General features: G+C 40.5%; 1 protein-coding gene across 2 annotated transcripts in view; it reads left to right on the forward strand.

Annotated features, from left to right (window-relative positions):
* CDC42SE2 (CDC42 small effector 2) overlaps positions 1-17,381 on the forward strand; it is a 119,981-nt gene extending 102,600 nt beyond the window's left edge. For both annotated transcript variants that reach the window (XM_077817414.1, XM_077817415.1), the window contains exons 3-5: positions 8,405-8,506; positions 14,652-14,769; positions 15,326-17,381. In XM_077817414.1, the coding sequence (XP_077673540.1) occupies positions 8,405-8,506; positions 14,652-14,750 (201 nt within the window). In that variant the 3' untranslated portion in view covers positions 14,751-14,769; positions 15,326-17,381. The remainder of the gene's footprint in view (positions 1-8,404; positions 8,507-14,651; positions 14,770-15,325) is intronic.
* Positions 17,382-18,842: the final 1,461 nt, after the last annotated feature.

The following is an 18,842-nucleotide window of genomic DNA, read 5'->3' on the forward strand; positions in this document are numbered from 1 at the left end:
ATTGCAAAAATTCTGAAACGGGCCTCAGAATGACTGGTTCTGACTCTTTCCCCGGATCCTTTTTTTAAAGAAGGAATTTACAGTATTCTTTCCTTTCTCGGGTCTAAGGTTACTTGGTGTGTTGTCACTTCTTTGTAAAAGGAAGTGAAGAGGCCTTGGGGAAGGCTGGAAAGAGGAAGAGGTTAAAAAAACAAATACTTTTCAGGTTAAAGGAAGTCTTTAGTGTTTTTAAAAAAAAGATTCAGTAATCTTAGCCTCAAAAATATGGAAAGTTATTACCACTCTTTAAAAAATTATTCAGGACAAGGCAGCAAACGCATTTTTTTAGATTTTGTGAAAGATGGATAGCATCTAACTGCTGTTCATCTACCATGGAATAACGAATGGGATTTAGCTGCAGCAGTGAGACACTGGGATTTAGAACACCCGAATGCTGTTCCTGGCACTACCATAGGCTCGCTCTGTGCCCTTGAACAAGTCATTTAACCCATTTGTGCCTTGTCTTCCCCATCTATAAAATGAATACTTACAGCACTTCCCTGAAGGCTTTATTAATGTAGCTACAGTGGTGTCAGAAACTCTGAGTGGCACTATATGCATATATTATTTTTTTATTTATATTTTATTGTTGTGAATCCCCTACATGAGAAGATCCCATTACTAGAATGATAATTTAATTTACTTTTCAATTCAGGTACTATTAATTATTTTACTGATGGTGTATAATAAAGATTGGGGTATAGATAAGGGCCAGCTGGAGGCTGTGCTGGTGGTTGGGACGGTTTGGGAGTTTTGGGGGTTTTTTTAAAGATTTTTTTACTTATTTTGTTTGTTTTTAATGTGTGTCATGCCCACAGTGCTAAATAGGCACAAATGATAAACTGAAGCAAGTGGCTAAGTTGAAGCAGTTCCTTTGATCTGAAAGAAAGACGTTTGCTTTGTTTTTCTTTCATAGATTAAACATAACTAAATAGACTGTCAGTGAGAAATATGTATGTACTGTATACATACTATGCATAGAATGTTTTTAAATCCAACATAAAATTTAAAGTCCCAGCAAAGAGAAATCTTGTGTTCAGCTGTGAAGGTTTTTCAGCCTTTATAAGGCACTCATTCAAAACCTCATAGTCCATAGTTACTTTAATTTTCAATTACATATCCCTAAGGACAGGAGATATTTCATTGCCTTGTTTCCAGCTTGGTGCGTCTCTTCTGCCCCCTTTGTCCATAATGAACAATAGTAACATTGCTACAATGGGACATAGGCACATGCTTAACTACTTATCTGAGTTGGGACCTTTGACAAAAGCTAGTGTAGACAACATGGTAATTCAGCCTTATGTAACTAAGCTCCTATCTGCACTTGTGTTAAAAACAGTGTTTCCTGATGCTTTTTAGAGTCTTGACTTACAGCCACTTCAGGGAAGGCCAGTTGGGGCTCCCTACGTATGGCTTTGTTGTTGAGAAAATGGGACTGGGACTCAGGAGATCAATTGTCCTGTTGTTTGCTGTGTTGTGGACTATGCCGCCTTGGCAAATCACTTAGGGATTGGGGGGAGATGATTAACCCTTTGTTTCCAGGTTTGAATCACATAAATGCACAGCATCTGATTCTGGTCTACTTTCACTAGTGGTTGGGTACACCAGTGTAACTGTTTTGACTCATGGTGTATCCTGGAGTCAGGCCTGTTCTGGCTGAGCACTATCACTTTTCTCTTTAAAAAGGGAAGTGTTCTGGTACTGATTACTATGAAATATTACAGCTGTGCAGAGGACAGAGACTCCATTTTTGCAAAGGATTTTGAAATTTTGTCATTGTTCAGAATCAGAATGAAAACCAACATTTTTCAATTTTCTGCAAAGGAAAAATCTAAAATTTTTATATGTATACATGTATTTTACACACACACACACACACACACACATTTTGGGTTGAATGAAATATTTGGTTTGACAAAAATGAAACATTTCATTTCAATTTTGACTTTTATTTTAATATATAACACAAAATAAAATTTCAAAACAAAGTCATTTTAAACTAAAACATCTAAACATTTTTTTCTGAAAATGTCATAATGGGATAAGGTTGAAACGCTTTTCAAATTTTCCTCCAAAATGAAATTGCAGTGAAATCAACCCAATTTTTGAAGCATGTCCATTTTGACAGAACCAGATATTCCAACAGAGCATGAGTCTTTTAAAGTTTCTCTGACCAGCTCTAAAAATCAGGTGTATTTGACACACAAGAAATTAGTCTAGTAGTTGAAACCTTGGAGTATATGCACAATTCTGTCACGGTGGGAGATAGAAGAAATGTTCTAAACTCTGAACTATTTAATTATAGTAACTTTAATCAATGTTAAGCATAAAGACATTATTCTGAAATTCTCTTCTCTCAGTCGATCAGACTCTTTCCCTATTTATATCATGAGTAACTTAGAATTTAATACTGAACAGACTATTTCCTACATGAGCCTATTGCTCTTCTCTAGGATTCAAGCACTAGTTTAGTGGACTACTACAGAGTAGGTTTTAAACAGTTTATTTTTATAAAATATAGTTTACATTAATTCTTCTTTGAGTGTTCGCTTTTGTCCATTCTATGCTAGGTGTGTGCACGCTGTGAGCACAGTTGCCAAAGATTTTTCCCTCAGTGGTATCTGTTGGGCTGGCTCTAGTGCCCTCTGGAGTCACACACACATGTGCTGGTATAAAGGTTGCCACTGGCCCCACCCCCTCTTAGTTCCTTCTTACCGCCCATGACAGTTGCTGGACAACCCCTCTTGCTGTAGCAAGGCTTCTTTCTCAGTCATTTGGACTTGGTTCATATTTTGTACAGTTATTGTGGTTAGTGTATATAGTTTTTAGAGCTAGTCTATATAGTAGTGTTCGTAGTTGTCCCTGTTTTTGAGGGACTTTTCATCCCAGGGGCTGGGCATGTCCCGTGCAGCAAGCCGATGGCAATTAGTGACCTGTAAACTAGCTGTCTAAAGTGTCTGGGGGGATTCTCACGTTAAAGAGAAGTGCCAGATCTGTAGTGACTTCAAACTCCCTATAAGAAAAGATAGAGACTTTCGGCTGAAGGCCATTCTTCTGGAGATGGCCCTCAGACCAACCTTGGAGCCGATGGCAATATACCATTTTTGACTTTTCAGATCCATTCCTCCTCTTGTTTTTGGACCACCTGTCGCCCTCCAGTCCAGTGTGTCCATATATAACATCAGGCCGTTGGGTACTGAGTACAGTTACAGTCAGTTGTGCCCTCCAATTTTCATCCACCCCTCCATCCATTTAGTTGGGATTGGTCCTGCTCTGGGCAGGGGGTTGGACTAGATGGCCTCCAGAGGTCCCTTCCAACTCTGTTATTCTATGATTCTATGATCCTGTGCCCCACTCCTGTCCCTCCTCAGGGACCTTTCGAATGAGCAGCTTCTCATCCAGGAGGTGCAAGCCCTCCTATGTGTGGGGGCCATAGAGGGGGTTCCTCGAGACTTGAGAGGGAAGGGGTTTTACTCCTGATATTTCCTAATCCTGAAGACCGAGGGGGGGTCTATGGCCCATCCTGGACATGCATCGCCACAACAAATATCTTTAAAAAAAAATTGAGGTTCCACATAGTCTCCCAAGCCTCCATCATTCCCCCCTGGATCCAGGAGACTGATACACCACCCTTAACTTAAAAGACGATTATTTCCACATCACTGTTTTCTGTGGTCACAGAAGATTTCTCAGATTTGTAGTTGGTCAACGTCACTACCAATTCAATGCTCTCCCTTTCGACCTATCAGCAGCCCCACAGGTCTTCACAAAGCATATGGCAGTGGTAGCAGCCTTCCTCGGGTGTCGAGGCGTGCAAGTCTACCCGTACCTCGACTACTGGCTGATCAAAGGTCGGTCCCAGGTTCAGGTGCAGGACAGCATCAGTACAGTATGGGCCACCTTCCAGGCACTGGGTCTGTTGATAAATGAGCAGAAGTCAACCCTGGTCCTGGTTCAGAGAATAGAGTTCATCAGGGCAGTGCTTGACTCAACCCAGGCCAAAGCCTCCCTACGGGAAGCCTGAAGCAAGCTATGTCGGATGTGATTTCCAAGGTCGCAATCCAAATAATGACGACTGCTCAGGTCTGCCTCAAATTGTTGGGACACATGGTGGCAGATGTGGCTGGCATCGGCCTACTCCCCAAGCAGACACACCTGGACTCAATACTCTCAATTCTGCCTCCGGTCCTTGCTTTGCTGACCTGGTGGAAAGACCCAGGATCTGTATCGGAGGAGTACCCTTTGCTGCCTCTCAGCCATTGATAACACTAGTCTTGTATGTGGGGATGTGTCAGACCTTGGGTAGGGAGCCCACCTTGGCAACCTTAGGACTCAGGGCCTCTGATTCCAGGAAGAACACTCCCTGCATATAAAAGTCAGGGAACTCAGAGAAGTATGCTTGGCTTGCCAGGTGTTCCTTCCCCAGATCTCAGGCAAAGTGATGCAGGTCATGACGGACAATACTGCATCAATGTTTTACATCAACAAGCAGCGAGGCGCTCAATTTTCAGCCCAGTGCCAGGAGGCCCTTTGGCTGTGGGACTTCTGTATGGATCACATCATACACATTGAGGCATCACATCTTTTGGGAGCCTGAAACACACTGGCAGATCACCTCGGCAGATCCTTTTCCTCTCACCACAAGTGATCTCTTCACCAGAGGTCATCAATGTCATCTTCCAGAGGTAGGGGCCTCTCCAGGTGGATTAGTTCACCACCAGACAGAACAGGAAATGCCATCAGTTCGGCTTGCTGCACGGGCACAGCATGAGCTCCCTCTTTTATGCCTTCCTGCTCTCATGGACAGGAGACCTGTACGCTTCTAAGCAGTAACGCTTGGTTCACAAGGTCCTCCTAAAAATCAAATGGGACAAGGTAAAAGGTATCCTGGTAGCACCAGGATAGACACACCAGTATTCATTTGGTACGCTTCTGGACCTATGAGTGGCAACTCCACTCGCATTCCCACACCGCCTAGACTTGATTTCACAAGACTATGGCCAGTTGCTTCACCCAAAACTCACTTCTCTGCACTTGACTGCATTGTTGCTGCGTGGCTGAACCCTGAAGAACAGGCCTGCTTGTTCAGGCTCAACAGGTCTTGCTAGGTAGTAGGAAGCCTTCCACCAGGGCTGTCTGCCTGGTGTAAGTGCAAACATTTCATTTGTTGGAGTCTCTCTCCATTCTGATGCTTCGTCAGCAGCATTCCTCATGCAGGTAACAGTCCAGGACATCTGGAGAGCCACAACCTCATCACTGGTTCATACCTTCGCTTCCCACTAGGCCATCACCCAACAGGCCTGTGATGATGCCAGTTTCGGGAAAGCAGTGTTGCAGTCGGTGCGACCATGTACTCCAAGCCCACTTCCGGGGGTACCGGTTGTGAGTCACCTAGCATGGAATGGACATGAGCGAGCACTCGAGGAAAAAACAGTTACTAATTAATATGCAAACTAGATACCATTAATTGGGTTTGAATAGAGACTGAGAGTGGCTGGGTCATTACACATTGTGATACGGCATGGCCAGAGGGCAGCAGGAGAGTGTTAGAAGGGAGCCTTATTCCCTGTAGAGGGAAGAAAGTTTGCTATAAATTAATTAAAGCACCTGAAGCCAGTCACATGATAAAAACTCCCTGCTTCAATCAGACAAGAGGAGGAGTTGAAGCAGAGTGGATTGGCATTGGAGGGAAGCAGAGGAGAGTTTGGAGAATTGCTGTGGTGGGCTAAGAAGACCAAGACCCTAGGTAAAGGGACACCTGGTTTGTGCAGAGGGAGGGCAGGAAGCCCCACAAGCTGAAGGGCAGGAGAGGGAAGTAGCCCAGGGGAAGGAACCGCTAGTTCTAGTGATTTACTACTGTCCCTCGGGCCCCTGGGCTGGGACACGGAGTAGAGGGAGGGCCCGGGTCCCTCCCTCTCCACTCCCCTCCTCTAGGACACTAGTGGGGCAGTTAATACCCCAGTTCAGGGGCAAGAAACGGTGCCCTGAACCACCCCCCCCCAGAAGAGAAAGCGTGAGACCCATCATGGTAGTGCCGGCAGTTTGCCACAACATATTGAATCTATTTCCCCATGTTAAGTATCCTCACACCTTCTTGTCAACTGTCTAAATGGGCCATCTTGATTATCGCTACAAAAGTTTTTCTCCTGCTGATAATAGCTCATTGTATTTAATTAGCGTCTTACTCCACCTTTTCATGTTCTCTGTATGTATGTATATATATCTTCTTACTATATGTTCTATTCTATGCATTCTGATGAAGTGAGCTGTAGCCCACGAAAGCTTATCCTCAAATAAATTTGTTAGTCTCTAAGGTGCCACAAGTACTCCTGTTCTTTTGTAACTGGTGTTCTTCGAGATGTGTTGCTCAAGTCCATTCCGTGACCCACCCTCCTACCTCTCTGTTGGAGTTACCAGCAAGAAGGAACTGAGGGGGTGTTGGGCCGGTGGCACTCTTTATACAGGCGCGTACGTGCATGACTCTAGAGGGCACTAAATCTGGTCCTGTGGATACCACTGAGAGAAAAAATTCCGGCAACTGTGTACACGGCGCACACACACCTAGCATGGACTGGACATAAGCAACACATTTCAAAGAACAACAGTTATGAAAGGTTAGCAACCATTTTTTCTTTCCATATTTATATTAAACAAAATGGATCTAGGCAGCAAAAATCCTCTTTCCCTTGAAAGCCCTGCAAAGCTACAGTGAAAATAAAATAAAATGCTTATTTTAGTTGGTGGTCTATTACGTGTCAAATTTGTTTGCTGTAGGGACCCTAGTAACAGTTTGGGGTGCAGAGTAGATCATTTTTATTATTCCATTTGTACGTGGCTGTATTCCATTTGTACGTTTTACAGTATTGCTTTTTTCTTCCTTTGGTTGTTTAATATTTGTGTTAAAAGACGTAGCAGACTTCTTAAGTTACTCTTCAGGTGGGAGAGGAAAGTGCATATTTGTCATGGATTTGATTTAATTCCAGAAATATCTTGCTCTTATTGGGCATATCCTGTGATGTATTCTCACAGCTGTGGCTTTGATTCACAGTGACTTCTAGCTAAAATTGTATTTTGACAGGAGTGATTCCCACTGGTAAGACATGTAAACTTCCCACCCAAAACTCTAAATGATCCTAGCATCTATGACAGACCAGGAAGGGAGAGATACTCATCCTTTAAACTGTGACAGATCAAGCCTTGATAAACAGGGAAGCTTTGACTGAGGTTAGGTAACTTTTTAATGGCAATTGTGTTGTACTTATTCAATTTCAGTTCAGTGGTTAGCTTAAACTGGACTGTTCGGTGTGAAACCCATGGCCACTCTCATCTTTTAATACAGGAGAGTGGCCTGCAGCAACGACTGGTGGTAGCATATGATGCTGCATTCAATCTAACCAGCTCTTGTGTTAGAGATAAGGGCAGCTGCAGTCTGTTCCATTTTATGCATTTAAATGCAGACTTTGGTCTTGTGGAAGACTGCCAAAGCAGCCTTTATCAGGGTAAATTGTGGCTGCCTTTGATTCATCATTTACCTATTATTACATTAACAAAAATTGAGGCAGCAAGTCTATGCAAGAAAGGGGAAACTGAGGTCAAAATTGTTATGCTGTCCCATGCTGTGAGGGATGGTAAAATACATTATAAAGGGTATGCGGAGCATGTAATCTGACATCCACTGCCATGGTATTAAGGCATGGTATTCTAACTAAGCTGCATGAAAGCAGTTTGAATACACAGAGACCTTTGGGAACATACGTTTATACTGTGTAAATCCATGAAGAGATACCTTAGAAATGCTCCTATCAGAGCACTCTCACAAAATGTGTTCTTAGTGCTATGACTTCATATTGGAAATAGTCTAGGATTTCTGTGCATTTATATGTTTTGTATGGACATGAAAGATGGTGATTAATGGTTGATTAAACCAAGAGCATCTGATGCGTCACAACTGTAAATTAATATGGGACAATTGATGTGCAACGCCAAATGTCAAAGATGGTTAGAACTTTTTCTGTGTAAAGAATTAAGTATGTTGTTTTGTTTAATAGGCATTAGATTATAGTAAAGTTACTGATGTGTAGTTGGTTGCATATAGAAAGTTGTCTAATTCTAGGAATATTCTTATCGAGCTGTCTTCTAAACACAATACTTGATCACATGCCCTTTGGTTGACGCCAAGGTATTGTGGATGACTCTGTGTTTAGCTTAACCAAAAAATTGGGCTGTGGTCTTCTTATGCTAAAAATACATTTAACACTCTGTGGGGGCAGTTCACTTTTAACTATAAACCAAATTTTATATTTAATCCAGGTATTCTTTGCTTTTTAAGTAAGTGGCAATCACAACTTTTTTATCCACTTTTCAGAAGAGGCGACGGCGGATCGACCGAAGTATGATTGGAGAGCCAACAAACTTTGTTCACACAGCTCATGTAGGATCAGGAGACTTATTCAGTGGAATGAATTCGGTAAGTGTATATGAATGAAGAAAACGCTGTATCATCTTAGACTGCATCCATACAAATACTAGAACAAAGACTGGAGAAATTATAGTTAGAAAACTGATTCACCCCTGTGTTACATCTATTTTACTATTGATTTCAATGGAGTTACCTCATTTAAACTGGAGAATAACACAGTGCTTAAAATATTCTAAATCAAAATGTAAAATTAGTAAATGTTAATGTACTGTTTACTGATATTATCATCTTGCAATTTTGGGTACCATATAAATTATAAGGTAGTCACTGAGTAAGCCTCTTTTTCTTTCCTAATAGAAATGAGCCATTTGTGTATTCCCATAAGCTTGTATTGCAAAATAGGCTAGGAAGAACTAGAAAAAGACTATCCTTAAGACCAACAGACAATGCATATATGAAAAAGGGATAAAAATGTTTCCATAGTATTTCACATTTTTGGTATTTCTCTTCATTAGTTTATTGATCTTTTTGCAAATGTTATTAGTCTTGTTGTTTTATTAAGAATTCACATTTTTCCACCTGAAGCTATAATCCTATTTGTGACATTAGTTATTCTCACAGCAAACTGTTGTGATATCACAAGCAGAGACTTGCAGCTTCCTATGGAGGAAAAGCATAACAACAATGAATATATGTACTACCAAGAGACCAAGTGCTGTTCTCATGCACACAACCTTAAAAACAAAGATGGAGAAATGTGTTAAGAATTATTATATAAAGGCAGACTTCTATACAGAATATTTTTTCAGTGTTTTCTATGAAATGTTAACCAGTCTTTAAGATGTGATTCACCTCATTAAAGTTTTAATGCCAGGCAAGGGATGTGTACTGATAGGAAGATACCTTTATGTCCTTTGAAATTTGATACATTTATATGCCTCTAATGGTACTCTTGGAAGGAAAGAGATTTGATTGGGAACAGTGAGTTTTAGTGAATGGGGAGGAAGGACTCTAGGGAAGAAGTATAAGAATTTAAGGCATGTGGGAATCTTTGAGCAGAGCTATGGAAATCAATCACTTTCTGTTGTTAGGTAAGCAAAAGATGACATTTGTAGCTTCCTGGAAAGGAAGCAGCTTGTTTGCCTTCCCAGCTGTAGTAGAGGCACTTCGTATTACTTGATAGCAGCTAGGGGGAGGGCAAAAGGAGATGGTTCGACATTGCAAACACAATACCAAGGCTTCTTGAAACAGTGTATTGGCTAGGGCACAATTTTACTAAAACAGTTGTACACATACCATTATAAATGGATGTATAGCTTGATAAATATATAATTAGCTTTTACTGCATTTTAATGCAGTGTTTTTAGTTTCATTAAAAACAGTTTATCTGCCTGCTCATTAGAAACATAAATTTTCTCTTTAATTTCAATTTATAGTTCTTTTGAAGGATTAAGAACCTTTGAATCAGTATTTAGTTGTTCCCTCTCCTTTGGGATGCTTTTCTTTTCCCACAGCCACCAACCAGAAGGTTATGGTGACAAAGGACTCCTTTTTCTTCCTTCCACTTTCAGCCCTCATCCCTCTTTCTTATAGACTTCAGACTTGTAGACTTTAAGGCCAGAATGTACCATCAGGATCATCTATTCTGACCTCCTGCACATCACATGCCACAGAAGTTCACCCATCCACTCTGGCTAAGTTACTGAAATCCTAAATCTTGATTTAAAGACTTCAAGTTACAAAGAATCCACTATTTACTGTAGTTTAGACCAGCAAGTGGCCCGTGCCCTATGCTGCAGAGGAAGGGGAAAACTTCCCAGGGTCTCTACCAATCTGACCTGGGGGGAAATTCCTGCCTGACCCCAAATATGGTGATCAATTGGACCCTGGACATTTGGGCCAGTCCCACCAGCCAGATGCCTGGGAAAAATTTTCTGCAGTAGGTCAGAGCCCTCCCGATCTAGTGTCCCATCACTGGCCATTGGAGACATTTGGTTATAGTAGTTGCAGATGGGCCATATGCCCTTGTAGGCAATCTCATCATATCATCCCCTCCATAAATTTATCAAGCCCAGTCGTAAAACAACTTAGGTTTTTTGCCCCCACTGCTCCCCTTGGAAGGCTGTTCCAGAACTTTATTCTTCTAATGATTAGAAACCTTCATCTAATTTCAAGCCTAAACTTATTGATGGCCAGTTTATATCCTTTTGGTTTTTTGCCAACATTGGCTCTTAACTTAAATAACTCCTCTCCCTCGCTGGTGTTTATCCCTCTGATGTATTTATAGAGAGCAATCATATCTCCCCCTCAGCCTTCATTTTTGTTAGGCTAAACAAGCCAGGCTCCTTAAGTGTCCCCTTGCTATATAGGTTCTCCATTTCTCTGTTCATCCTAGTAGTCCTTCTCTGAACCTGTTCCTGTTTTGAATTCATCTGTTTTAAACATGGGAGTTCACACAGTTCTCCAGATGAGGAAAGACTACAAAGACCCTTTCTCTTTCTTCATTTTTAAACTACAAAATGATACAGCTCATCTTTCCCTCCAGATGGTCATTATTTACCATCCCTGAACCTGCTTCTGCCTTCATCTTGAACACTGACTGGTTGGCCTTCTTTCTATCCCCCCAGTCTCCTTCCTTTATTTTGAGTAAAATCACACATGTGACCAATATGATTCATCTCCCTCTTCTCTCCTCTGGTCCCCACGTCAGGATGGACTCACCCACTCAGCTTTGGTCATATTTTTTTTCCACTCTGGCCTTCGAGAAACACTGATTTCTCCATTCTTGATTCACCTATTTATATCATCTGGCATTGCCCATTCTTCTCTCTTGCTCAGCCGCTCACTCCTTCTGTATTCAGTTCCCTAGCCTCTGACTTCTTTCTCCTCCCAGCCCTCTTCTTCTTCTTACCCATCCTCCACAGTGTACATTACAAGGTCACAACCATAGATCCACCCTATCTGCCTCACTTAATGCTCTGCCCATTGCACCAACTATTCATCCAACTTTCCTGCTCTTGCCTTTGCTGTTGCTTTTGTTCTGCTGAACAACTTTGAAGGAATCCCTATTACCTCATCATATAACTTCCTTTCTTCATTCAGCTGTGCCCCATGCCTGCCCAGCAATATTTATCCATTCTTATGTTCCCAGTACCTGGCAACTCTTTGTCACTTTAGGGCACTGCCCAGGGTGCTGCCCCACAGTTTGAACTACTTGGATGTGAATGCCAGTACACAACAAAGTACTGTGCTGTAACTCCCTTGTGTGGATGCTGCAGGCATGAACTTGTACTATAGTAGTGCAAATTAGGGACTATTGAGTTCACACCATCACACCCGCACAGTATGAACTGTGGGTCTAATTGTCTTTCTCTTCCTTCTCTGCATAGGATCTAGCTGTTTTCTCAAAGACAAAATTGACAGATTTAGTTGGTGCTCTCCATCCCTGCTCCTTTATCATTCCACATTACCTCCTTCCTCTTTTGACTCTGTCCTCTACCTCTGTGTCCCCTGTGAGGCATCCCAGGTTTTCTTTGCTTCACCATCTACTGGTATTTCTTAGTGCTTGAATCGCTTTATGAATCCCTTATTTCTTCTATGTGTAGTTCAAACTGTCTTCTCTTGCACTGAGCTTACACAACTCTGGTCTCATCTACAGCTCAGTCCATATTTCCCCCAATCCCTCTTTTGCACCCTAAGATCTGCTGACTGCTTTCCCTTCTCCCTCTGTCTGTTACTCCCACTTGTCACTCCCTGCCTTTTTACCTAATGACCACCCTATTTGAGGGTGCCAAACACTGTCCCACATCTACATATTCCTCCTGAAAACTCATTTTGCTGAATAGTCTTCCACTGTTGTTATCTTCCATTTCAGTGCCATCTGCCCTGCTCCCTTATATGAAGAAAAATAAATAGAAATTACTAAAACACACCTGCAATACAACAGCTCATGTAATCTCTATTTGCTGTAATCTTCACCCTCTTTTTTTTCTTTCCTCTCCCCTCCTCTGCGCCCCCCGCTCCATTGCCTGTTTTATCCCTCTGCGTGTTATGTCTCAGTTAGATAGTAAGCTCCTCAGGAGAGGAACCTTGTCTTACATGTACAGCATCATAGAGCCGCATAGTGCCTTTAAGAAATATGGCTTTAATTGTACTTCACTGCACTCATTCTAACGTTTTTTGTTAGACTCAGAAGGATGATACTTCCAAATGAGTATTACCAGTGCAACATTTTCATAGACCTGATTTTCAGTCAGTGTTCTTGACAGTTGCATATCGCTTACATAGATTTTCATACAGGATGTCCCATTGTTGAGTTATGGTGGTAAGCCTTAAAACTTGCTGATTTTTGCCTTCCATGAATAAATATGGTTACTTCAGCATCTGTACTGATACCCTAACAACTTCCCAACACTTGCTAACTGCAACACCTATGCCAGAGACACCCAACTATTGAGACAGTTTATTTTATTAACAACAGCACCTGGCAAGACTTCAGAGGTGGCCACTGTTGAAAGTTTACTCTTTGTTTGTTCAGCGGTGTGACTTGTTATTTGTATGCTGTTTTAAAATAAAGCAACGTATCAAAGTATTACAAGGCCACCAGGTGAGCATGCTGCCAGGAATATGCATAGGAAGACCTATACTGAAGACCTATGTTTGGTGGAATAATCTATTTCCAGGCTAGTTAAGGCACGGTTCATCAGAAATGAAAGAAGTATGCCATCCTTTTAAGTCTTTTGTAGTCACTCCTGCCCATACACTGAAAGTTTCTGAAGTGGGTGGACCACCTGCAATCCCTTTGCTCCTAAGCTCAAGAGAAGATGCTGTGGTGAAGAGTACTGTTTGGTGAAATGTGAAATTGAACAATTTATTTCCTTGGGTTGACTTGGAAAACAGCCATCATGTTTTCTTCAGATGTTAATTTTGGTCCTGTTCACTGGCCTGGTATCAGAACTATGCTGTCTAAAATATGGTTTAAACATGGTTGTTGCCAGCCGAGTTTTAGCACAGGATCATTTCACGCTGATTATGGGAACTGTCTACACATAGGAGAGAGCCATGTTAAATGTGGTTTTCAGCTGTGGGTGTCTACATTATAAAACATTTGTCTGTGTGAACCAAAAAAAAAACAAAAAACGCTATTGCCCTGTCTTAGCTTAGTGGTTGATTCACTAACATAGTTTTAACATGTTTTTTTACCTACGTTTTTGAGTTGTCTGTGGGAGGATATATCTGAAATGATTGTAAGTATCACACTTTGGGACAGGGCCTTATAGCTCTGAGCCCCATTTCAAAAGATGGAGACTGAAAGAAGTATCTGTCTGTGTAATATATATGTGTGTGTCTGTGGTGTACATAAAGAGCTTTTTCCAACCATTCTTAACGTTGAAATGATCTGCCCTAAGGCAGTCATAGAGATGTGATTATTTTGATTTATACTGCATGAGCACATGAGAATTGTGGTCTCACTAGCTTTTTATGGTTATAGGCTATGAAGCCTTTTTTAATTCACGTATTTATTTGTGTCAGCCTAAAAAGTACCTTCAAATAAATCCTTGCCAGAGAAGTTGATATGTTGAAGCGTCACTTAAATAAATCCTCTGTTTATTGAAGGAATAGGATCAGCTGAAGGAAAAATAAATCTGTGCTCCATACTACATCACCAGAAAAAAATCCTTCCGAAGGGTCTCTAGTAGTTTAGGAATCCCTAGGCAATGAACTGTTGGATAGGCTTATAAAACTGTATCTATGGAATCTATACTACAGTGCAACTATTCTATATAAAAACATCATCTTTTTTTAACAGTACAGTATTGTTAACTTCATTCTTGCACAGCAAAGAATCCCTGCCTAATTCTAATCTGAAACCAAATTTTTATCTTGATATACTGAAGCACTTGGATTAGAATTTGATTAGTTTTCTTGAGACTAATCAAGACTGGTTGATGAAAGACTGAATCAGCCAGTTTCCTTATGGACCAAGAAAAAAGAAATAATGAATACCAGTTCTTCCTTCATCTCTCTTGCTTGCCTAAGTGCAAGATGTGAAAATTCCAGCAAACCTACTTCCAGAAATGTCCTCAAACAAACATAATGCTGCTGTAACAGGGAGAGGGCACTTTAAAAAGCACCAGTTCACGTTTGATCTGCCTTATCATTTGCTATCACCATTCCTTTTCTGTTTCTATAGGTGAGTTCAATTCAGAACCAAATGCAGTCCAAGGGAGGCTATGGAGGTGGCATGTCTGCAAATGTTCAGATGCAACTTGTAGATACAAAAGCAGGATAACCTTGGGGAAACATTCCCAGTGAGTATTACAGTCCTTCCAATGTTGTGTTACACAGTCTAGTATAGCCTTTCTATCACTGATAGAGAATGCTAAAGGAGAACATCCTACAATGTAACCTAAACAATTCTCTATAAATAAATCTACCCTTATGATGCATTATTTTAAGCATGTATCTGGGTAGTGGGCTCCATACAAGGAAAATATTTATATAACCACATACTTTGTATTCTATGCTGAACGATATGTTTAATAATTCAGTATGGATTATAAAAATGTTTAATTAAACTGAATTTACACCTATCTATCAAGATGTTACTGTAGGGAGTTGGGGTTCTTTGTACGTTGGATGTCTTAGCAGGAGATGCAGGTTGCATACTAAATTTCAGTACAACTCTGAGTTGTATAATTAAATAGCACATTTAAGAGGAATGTTGCAGGAGTGCTGCATACTTAAATAAACATAATATGAAGGCTATTAAACAGATTAATGTTATATAGTGTTTAGAAAGCTGTCATGATCATATTTTCAAAAGTCTTGCTTTTGTTTAACTTCCATTTTCTCTTTGTTTCACAGGTTCTTGTGAATTTCTGTATCTTCTTTCCTGTGTTCCCCCTTTTGCCCTGGTGACTGCTTTCCGTGCTCATGACAAGAGAGAAGTGATGGCTCATTGTTCACCCCTTGTGATTATTCCAGTGAAAGTTGCTGTTCTGCTCTGATGATGTCATTTGTCAGACTGGTCCTACCGTGCCTTTCAGTGGCATGCACACATTTGGCCTCTGTCAAAACCATGGACATATAGCTGTTTAGGGTTTGGGGAGTTTTTGTTTGTTTGTTTGTCGTTTTCCTTTTTTTACATTTTTCAATATTAAGCAAATTAATGCTCCAGTTTTAGCTTGGTCATCTCTTTCTTTTCTTCCTGAAAGTGCTAATGCCCAGCATTCTTCTTTTGCTGGGCCTCTTAATTTCCCCCTCCCCTGCTGTAATTTAGAAGGGAGTGAGTTTCTATTAATGTTTTTAATCTGTCCTTGTTTTTATATGTTTTTGAAAGGTCTGGGACCTGCAAGCACAATGATCATTTCATACATTTGAAAATCAGCAGAGTAGATGACCGCATGCTTTGTGAAGTTGCTTTGTATGGTGGCCTGTTTGGTGCCAGAAAAAAAATGTTTGTCGCTGCGGACTGATGATACTGTTGCTGATTAAAAGTTTAGCTGTGGCACTGGCTCATGGCAGGCTCTGAAGGAGGACTTGTAACTTAGCTGCTTCAGAGTCATGTCTTAAGTTGTCAACCAACTGGTCTTGAAATAATAAAGAGTGAGCTTGCATTCATAAGGCATTTTGTTGTAAATGTTTAGTATATTTATTTTGAAAGAGCTGACCTCAAGATTGTAAACCAGTGTAGTACCGTATCTAAGTGTTGTGGTAGACCTTTTTGTCTGTTTAAAAAAGCATCATCATGTTTGGCTGCTTTCTTTTTCATTTTCCTTTTTAAATTTTGCTTAATTTTTAGGCTATATGGTCATTTCCAGTAGCAGCATGTCAAACTGCCTGCAATATTAGCTGAAGTTTAGTTGACCTCTCTAAGTAGTTGGCAGTTTCTGTGTACTAAATATTTAGGGGCCATGTAAGTTGCTAAGAGCAACATACTGATCTGGCAGAACAGATGCCAGGGAAAACAACATACAGGGTGACTTTTTACTATCTCAGTAAGAAGCCTTTTGCTCAGGTTCCAAAGCATGTTCCTCTTTCACATGTTGTGAAAATTGTATTTTAATATTGCACTGTTCTCAGATTTTTCTGTAAATGGTCCTTTCCTTTTTTTCCTTCCTTGTTGGTGATATGAAACAGAAGTCAACAGTTTGAATCCTAACTGACTTCAAAAAATTATGTTAAAAATCATCCTCAACTACATTCAACATTTTAACTAGCAAACTGGGCATAACTGAGCCTAATCAGATGAAAGCTAAAATATATATACATAAAAACATAAATGTGATACACTTAACAATTATAGTTCTCTCCTTTCTAGCCCGTCTCCTAACTTCCATTTCCATTTTGTGTTGAAACCGACCCCAGATTGGTATAAACACATACACATCTGCTTTTTTTCCTGGTACTAAACAAAAAGTCATATTCACACAGATATACTGGACATTGAGGCCATTGACTCTCTTCAGGAGTAGTAAAGTTGTAATCCAATGGTAGACGTTAATTATCTGGTTGGATAGCTCTGGTAAACTTGGATAGTCTTCACTGATGCAGGTACTGATTCATAATGACACAGGATTGAGATACGTTCAGTTGTCTAGTGTGCATAAATACACAACAACACGGTGATTTGGGGTCAGCATTTCAAATGCTTCTTTATCAATGGGCCTTTAAATACTCTAGGGTTACAAAATGATTTTCACTTTTTGTCATCACTCTGCGAATTAATTTTAGTGAGCAGGTTTACCTTGCACTTGTCAAATGTCTTCAGCTCAGTAGCCAGAAAAAAAATTGACATATTTTTATAACGAACATACTTTTTTTGTACATTGTGTTCATTCTTGAATAAAGTCAGTTCAGTGTTGACTTGTAGATATTAAAAGGAAAGTATTGACTTTGATTCAATAAATGTTTTCTTTCAGTTGCTGGTTTACCTTTTTCTTTTTCAGAAATAATATAACAGTAATACTTACATTAGAAAAACACTTGTGTGCTTTAGACAATTTCATGGTTAGACTATCTGAGTATCAACCCTTTTACTATAACAGAGAAGGCTAGTACTGTTCAGGTTTAATATTTCTGATTTCTCATGCCATGTCACCTTTTTTTGCTAAATGGAGTTTTGACCCTTATTTTATAATGAATTTTATTCCAGTAATAGGTCTGCTTGGGATCTGCTGAAAACTCTGGGTGCAAAAGTGGTTTTGCTGTTCCAGACATTGATCCATTACTGTTCACTTCTCCTTACTAATACAAAGAGCAGAGCCAACCACTTGCTTTTGGATGCCTTTTGAAGCTTGGACACCTCCCTCTTCTATGCTTCCCAGTTTTTCCTCTGCCTTCCCTAAAGATGTAAAGGGACCAATATGCTCTGAAGGCAGATGCCGAGGCCTGTCTGTGAAGGAATCGGCTGACTGTACCAGCTCTCCTCCACCTTGCTTCTGTTCCCCTCCCACCCTACCCCCATCACCTAACCCACACAGAGAGGAGGATGGGACTGCCACATGAGCACTCAGACTAGAAAGTTGTAGCTGCTTTCCTGCCCCTAGCACAGAGTTGGGACAATTATGAATTGTTCTCTTTAGAGCAGGTAAGTTGCTGATGATGCCCTCCTGCACTTTCTAACAGGCCCTCTTGAGCCTGGACTAATGGCCCTCCTGAACAAAGTCTGGAAAGAGGGGAAGACAGAATCTGAATTCCACAAACATAACAGTAATTTAAAGTGGTGTCGTGATCTTGATGTTTAACGCAGGAAATTGTTCTAAACACCAACTATGCAAGAGCAAATCAGGGATTTACATACATCTGTTCATATCTGTGCATGTAAACAAATGCACTTTTAGAAATATGGGACATAGTTGTCAGTCTTATGGGACTGCTGGACAGATCCCAACAATTAAAATTGGTGACAGGAAGTGCAATAATGAGAATTTTTATGTATTAATTGAATTTCTGCATTTCCAGAAACCAAAAATGGTATCTCTCAAGCAGGGATTGCTATCCATGTGGCCGCAGCTATGCTTATTTTGAGGCACTAGCTCAAGTAGACCTAGTGTTTGTATGTCTGCCTGAGTTGGAATTCTCACCTCCCAGATGCTGTGTAAGCATACCTGAGGGCATTTCTATAGCTCCCATTCCCAGAGTGTCAAAAAGCTAAAAAGCCACATTCACCCCTGGGCCAGATTAATCAAAAAAAAAAAAAAAAAAAATCCTAGCCCCATTGAAGTCAATGGGAATTTTGCCATTGACCTCAGTGGGTGCCAGGATTTCTCCTATTGTATAGACTTTTAAAGAAAACCAAACCCAAAATGTTACTGAAACTCCAAGTCTGGTAAAATTGATAAATAATTAATGGATTAATAACTTCAATACAGGAAGTGTG

Source organism: Eretmochelys imbricata, chromosome 5, assembly GCF_965152235.1.
Source record: "Eretmochelys imbricata isolate rEreImb1 chromosome 5, rEreImb1.hap1, whole genome shotgun sequence".
Taxonomy (NCBI): domain Eukaryota; kingdom Metazoa; phylum Chordata; order Testudines; family Cheloniidae; genus Eretmochelys; species Eretmochelys imbricata.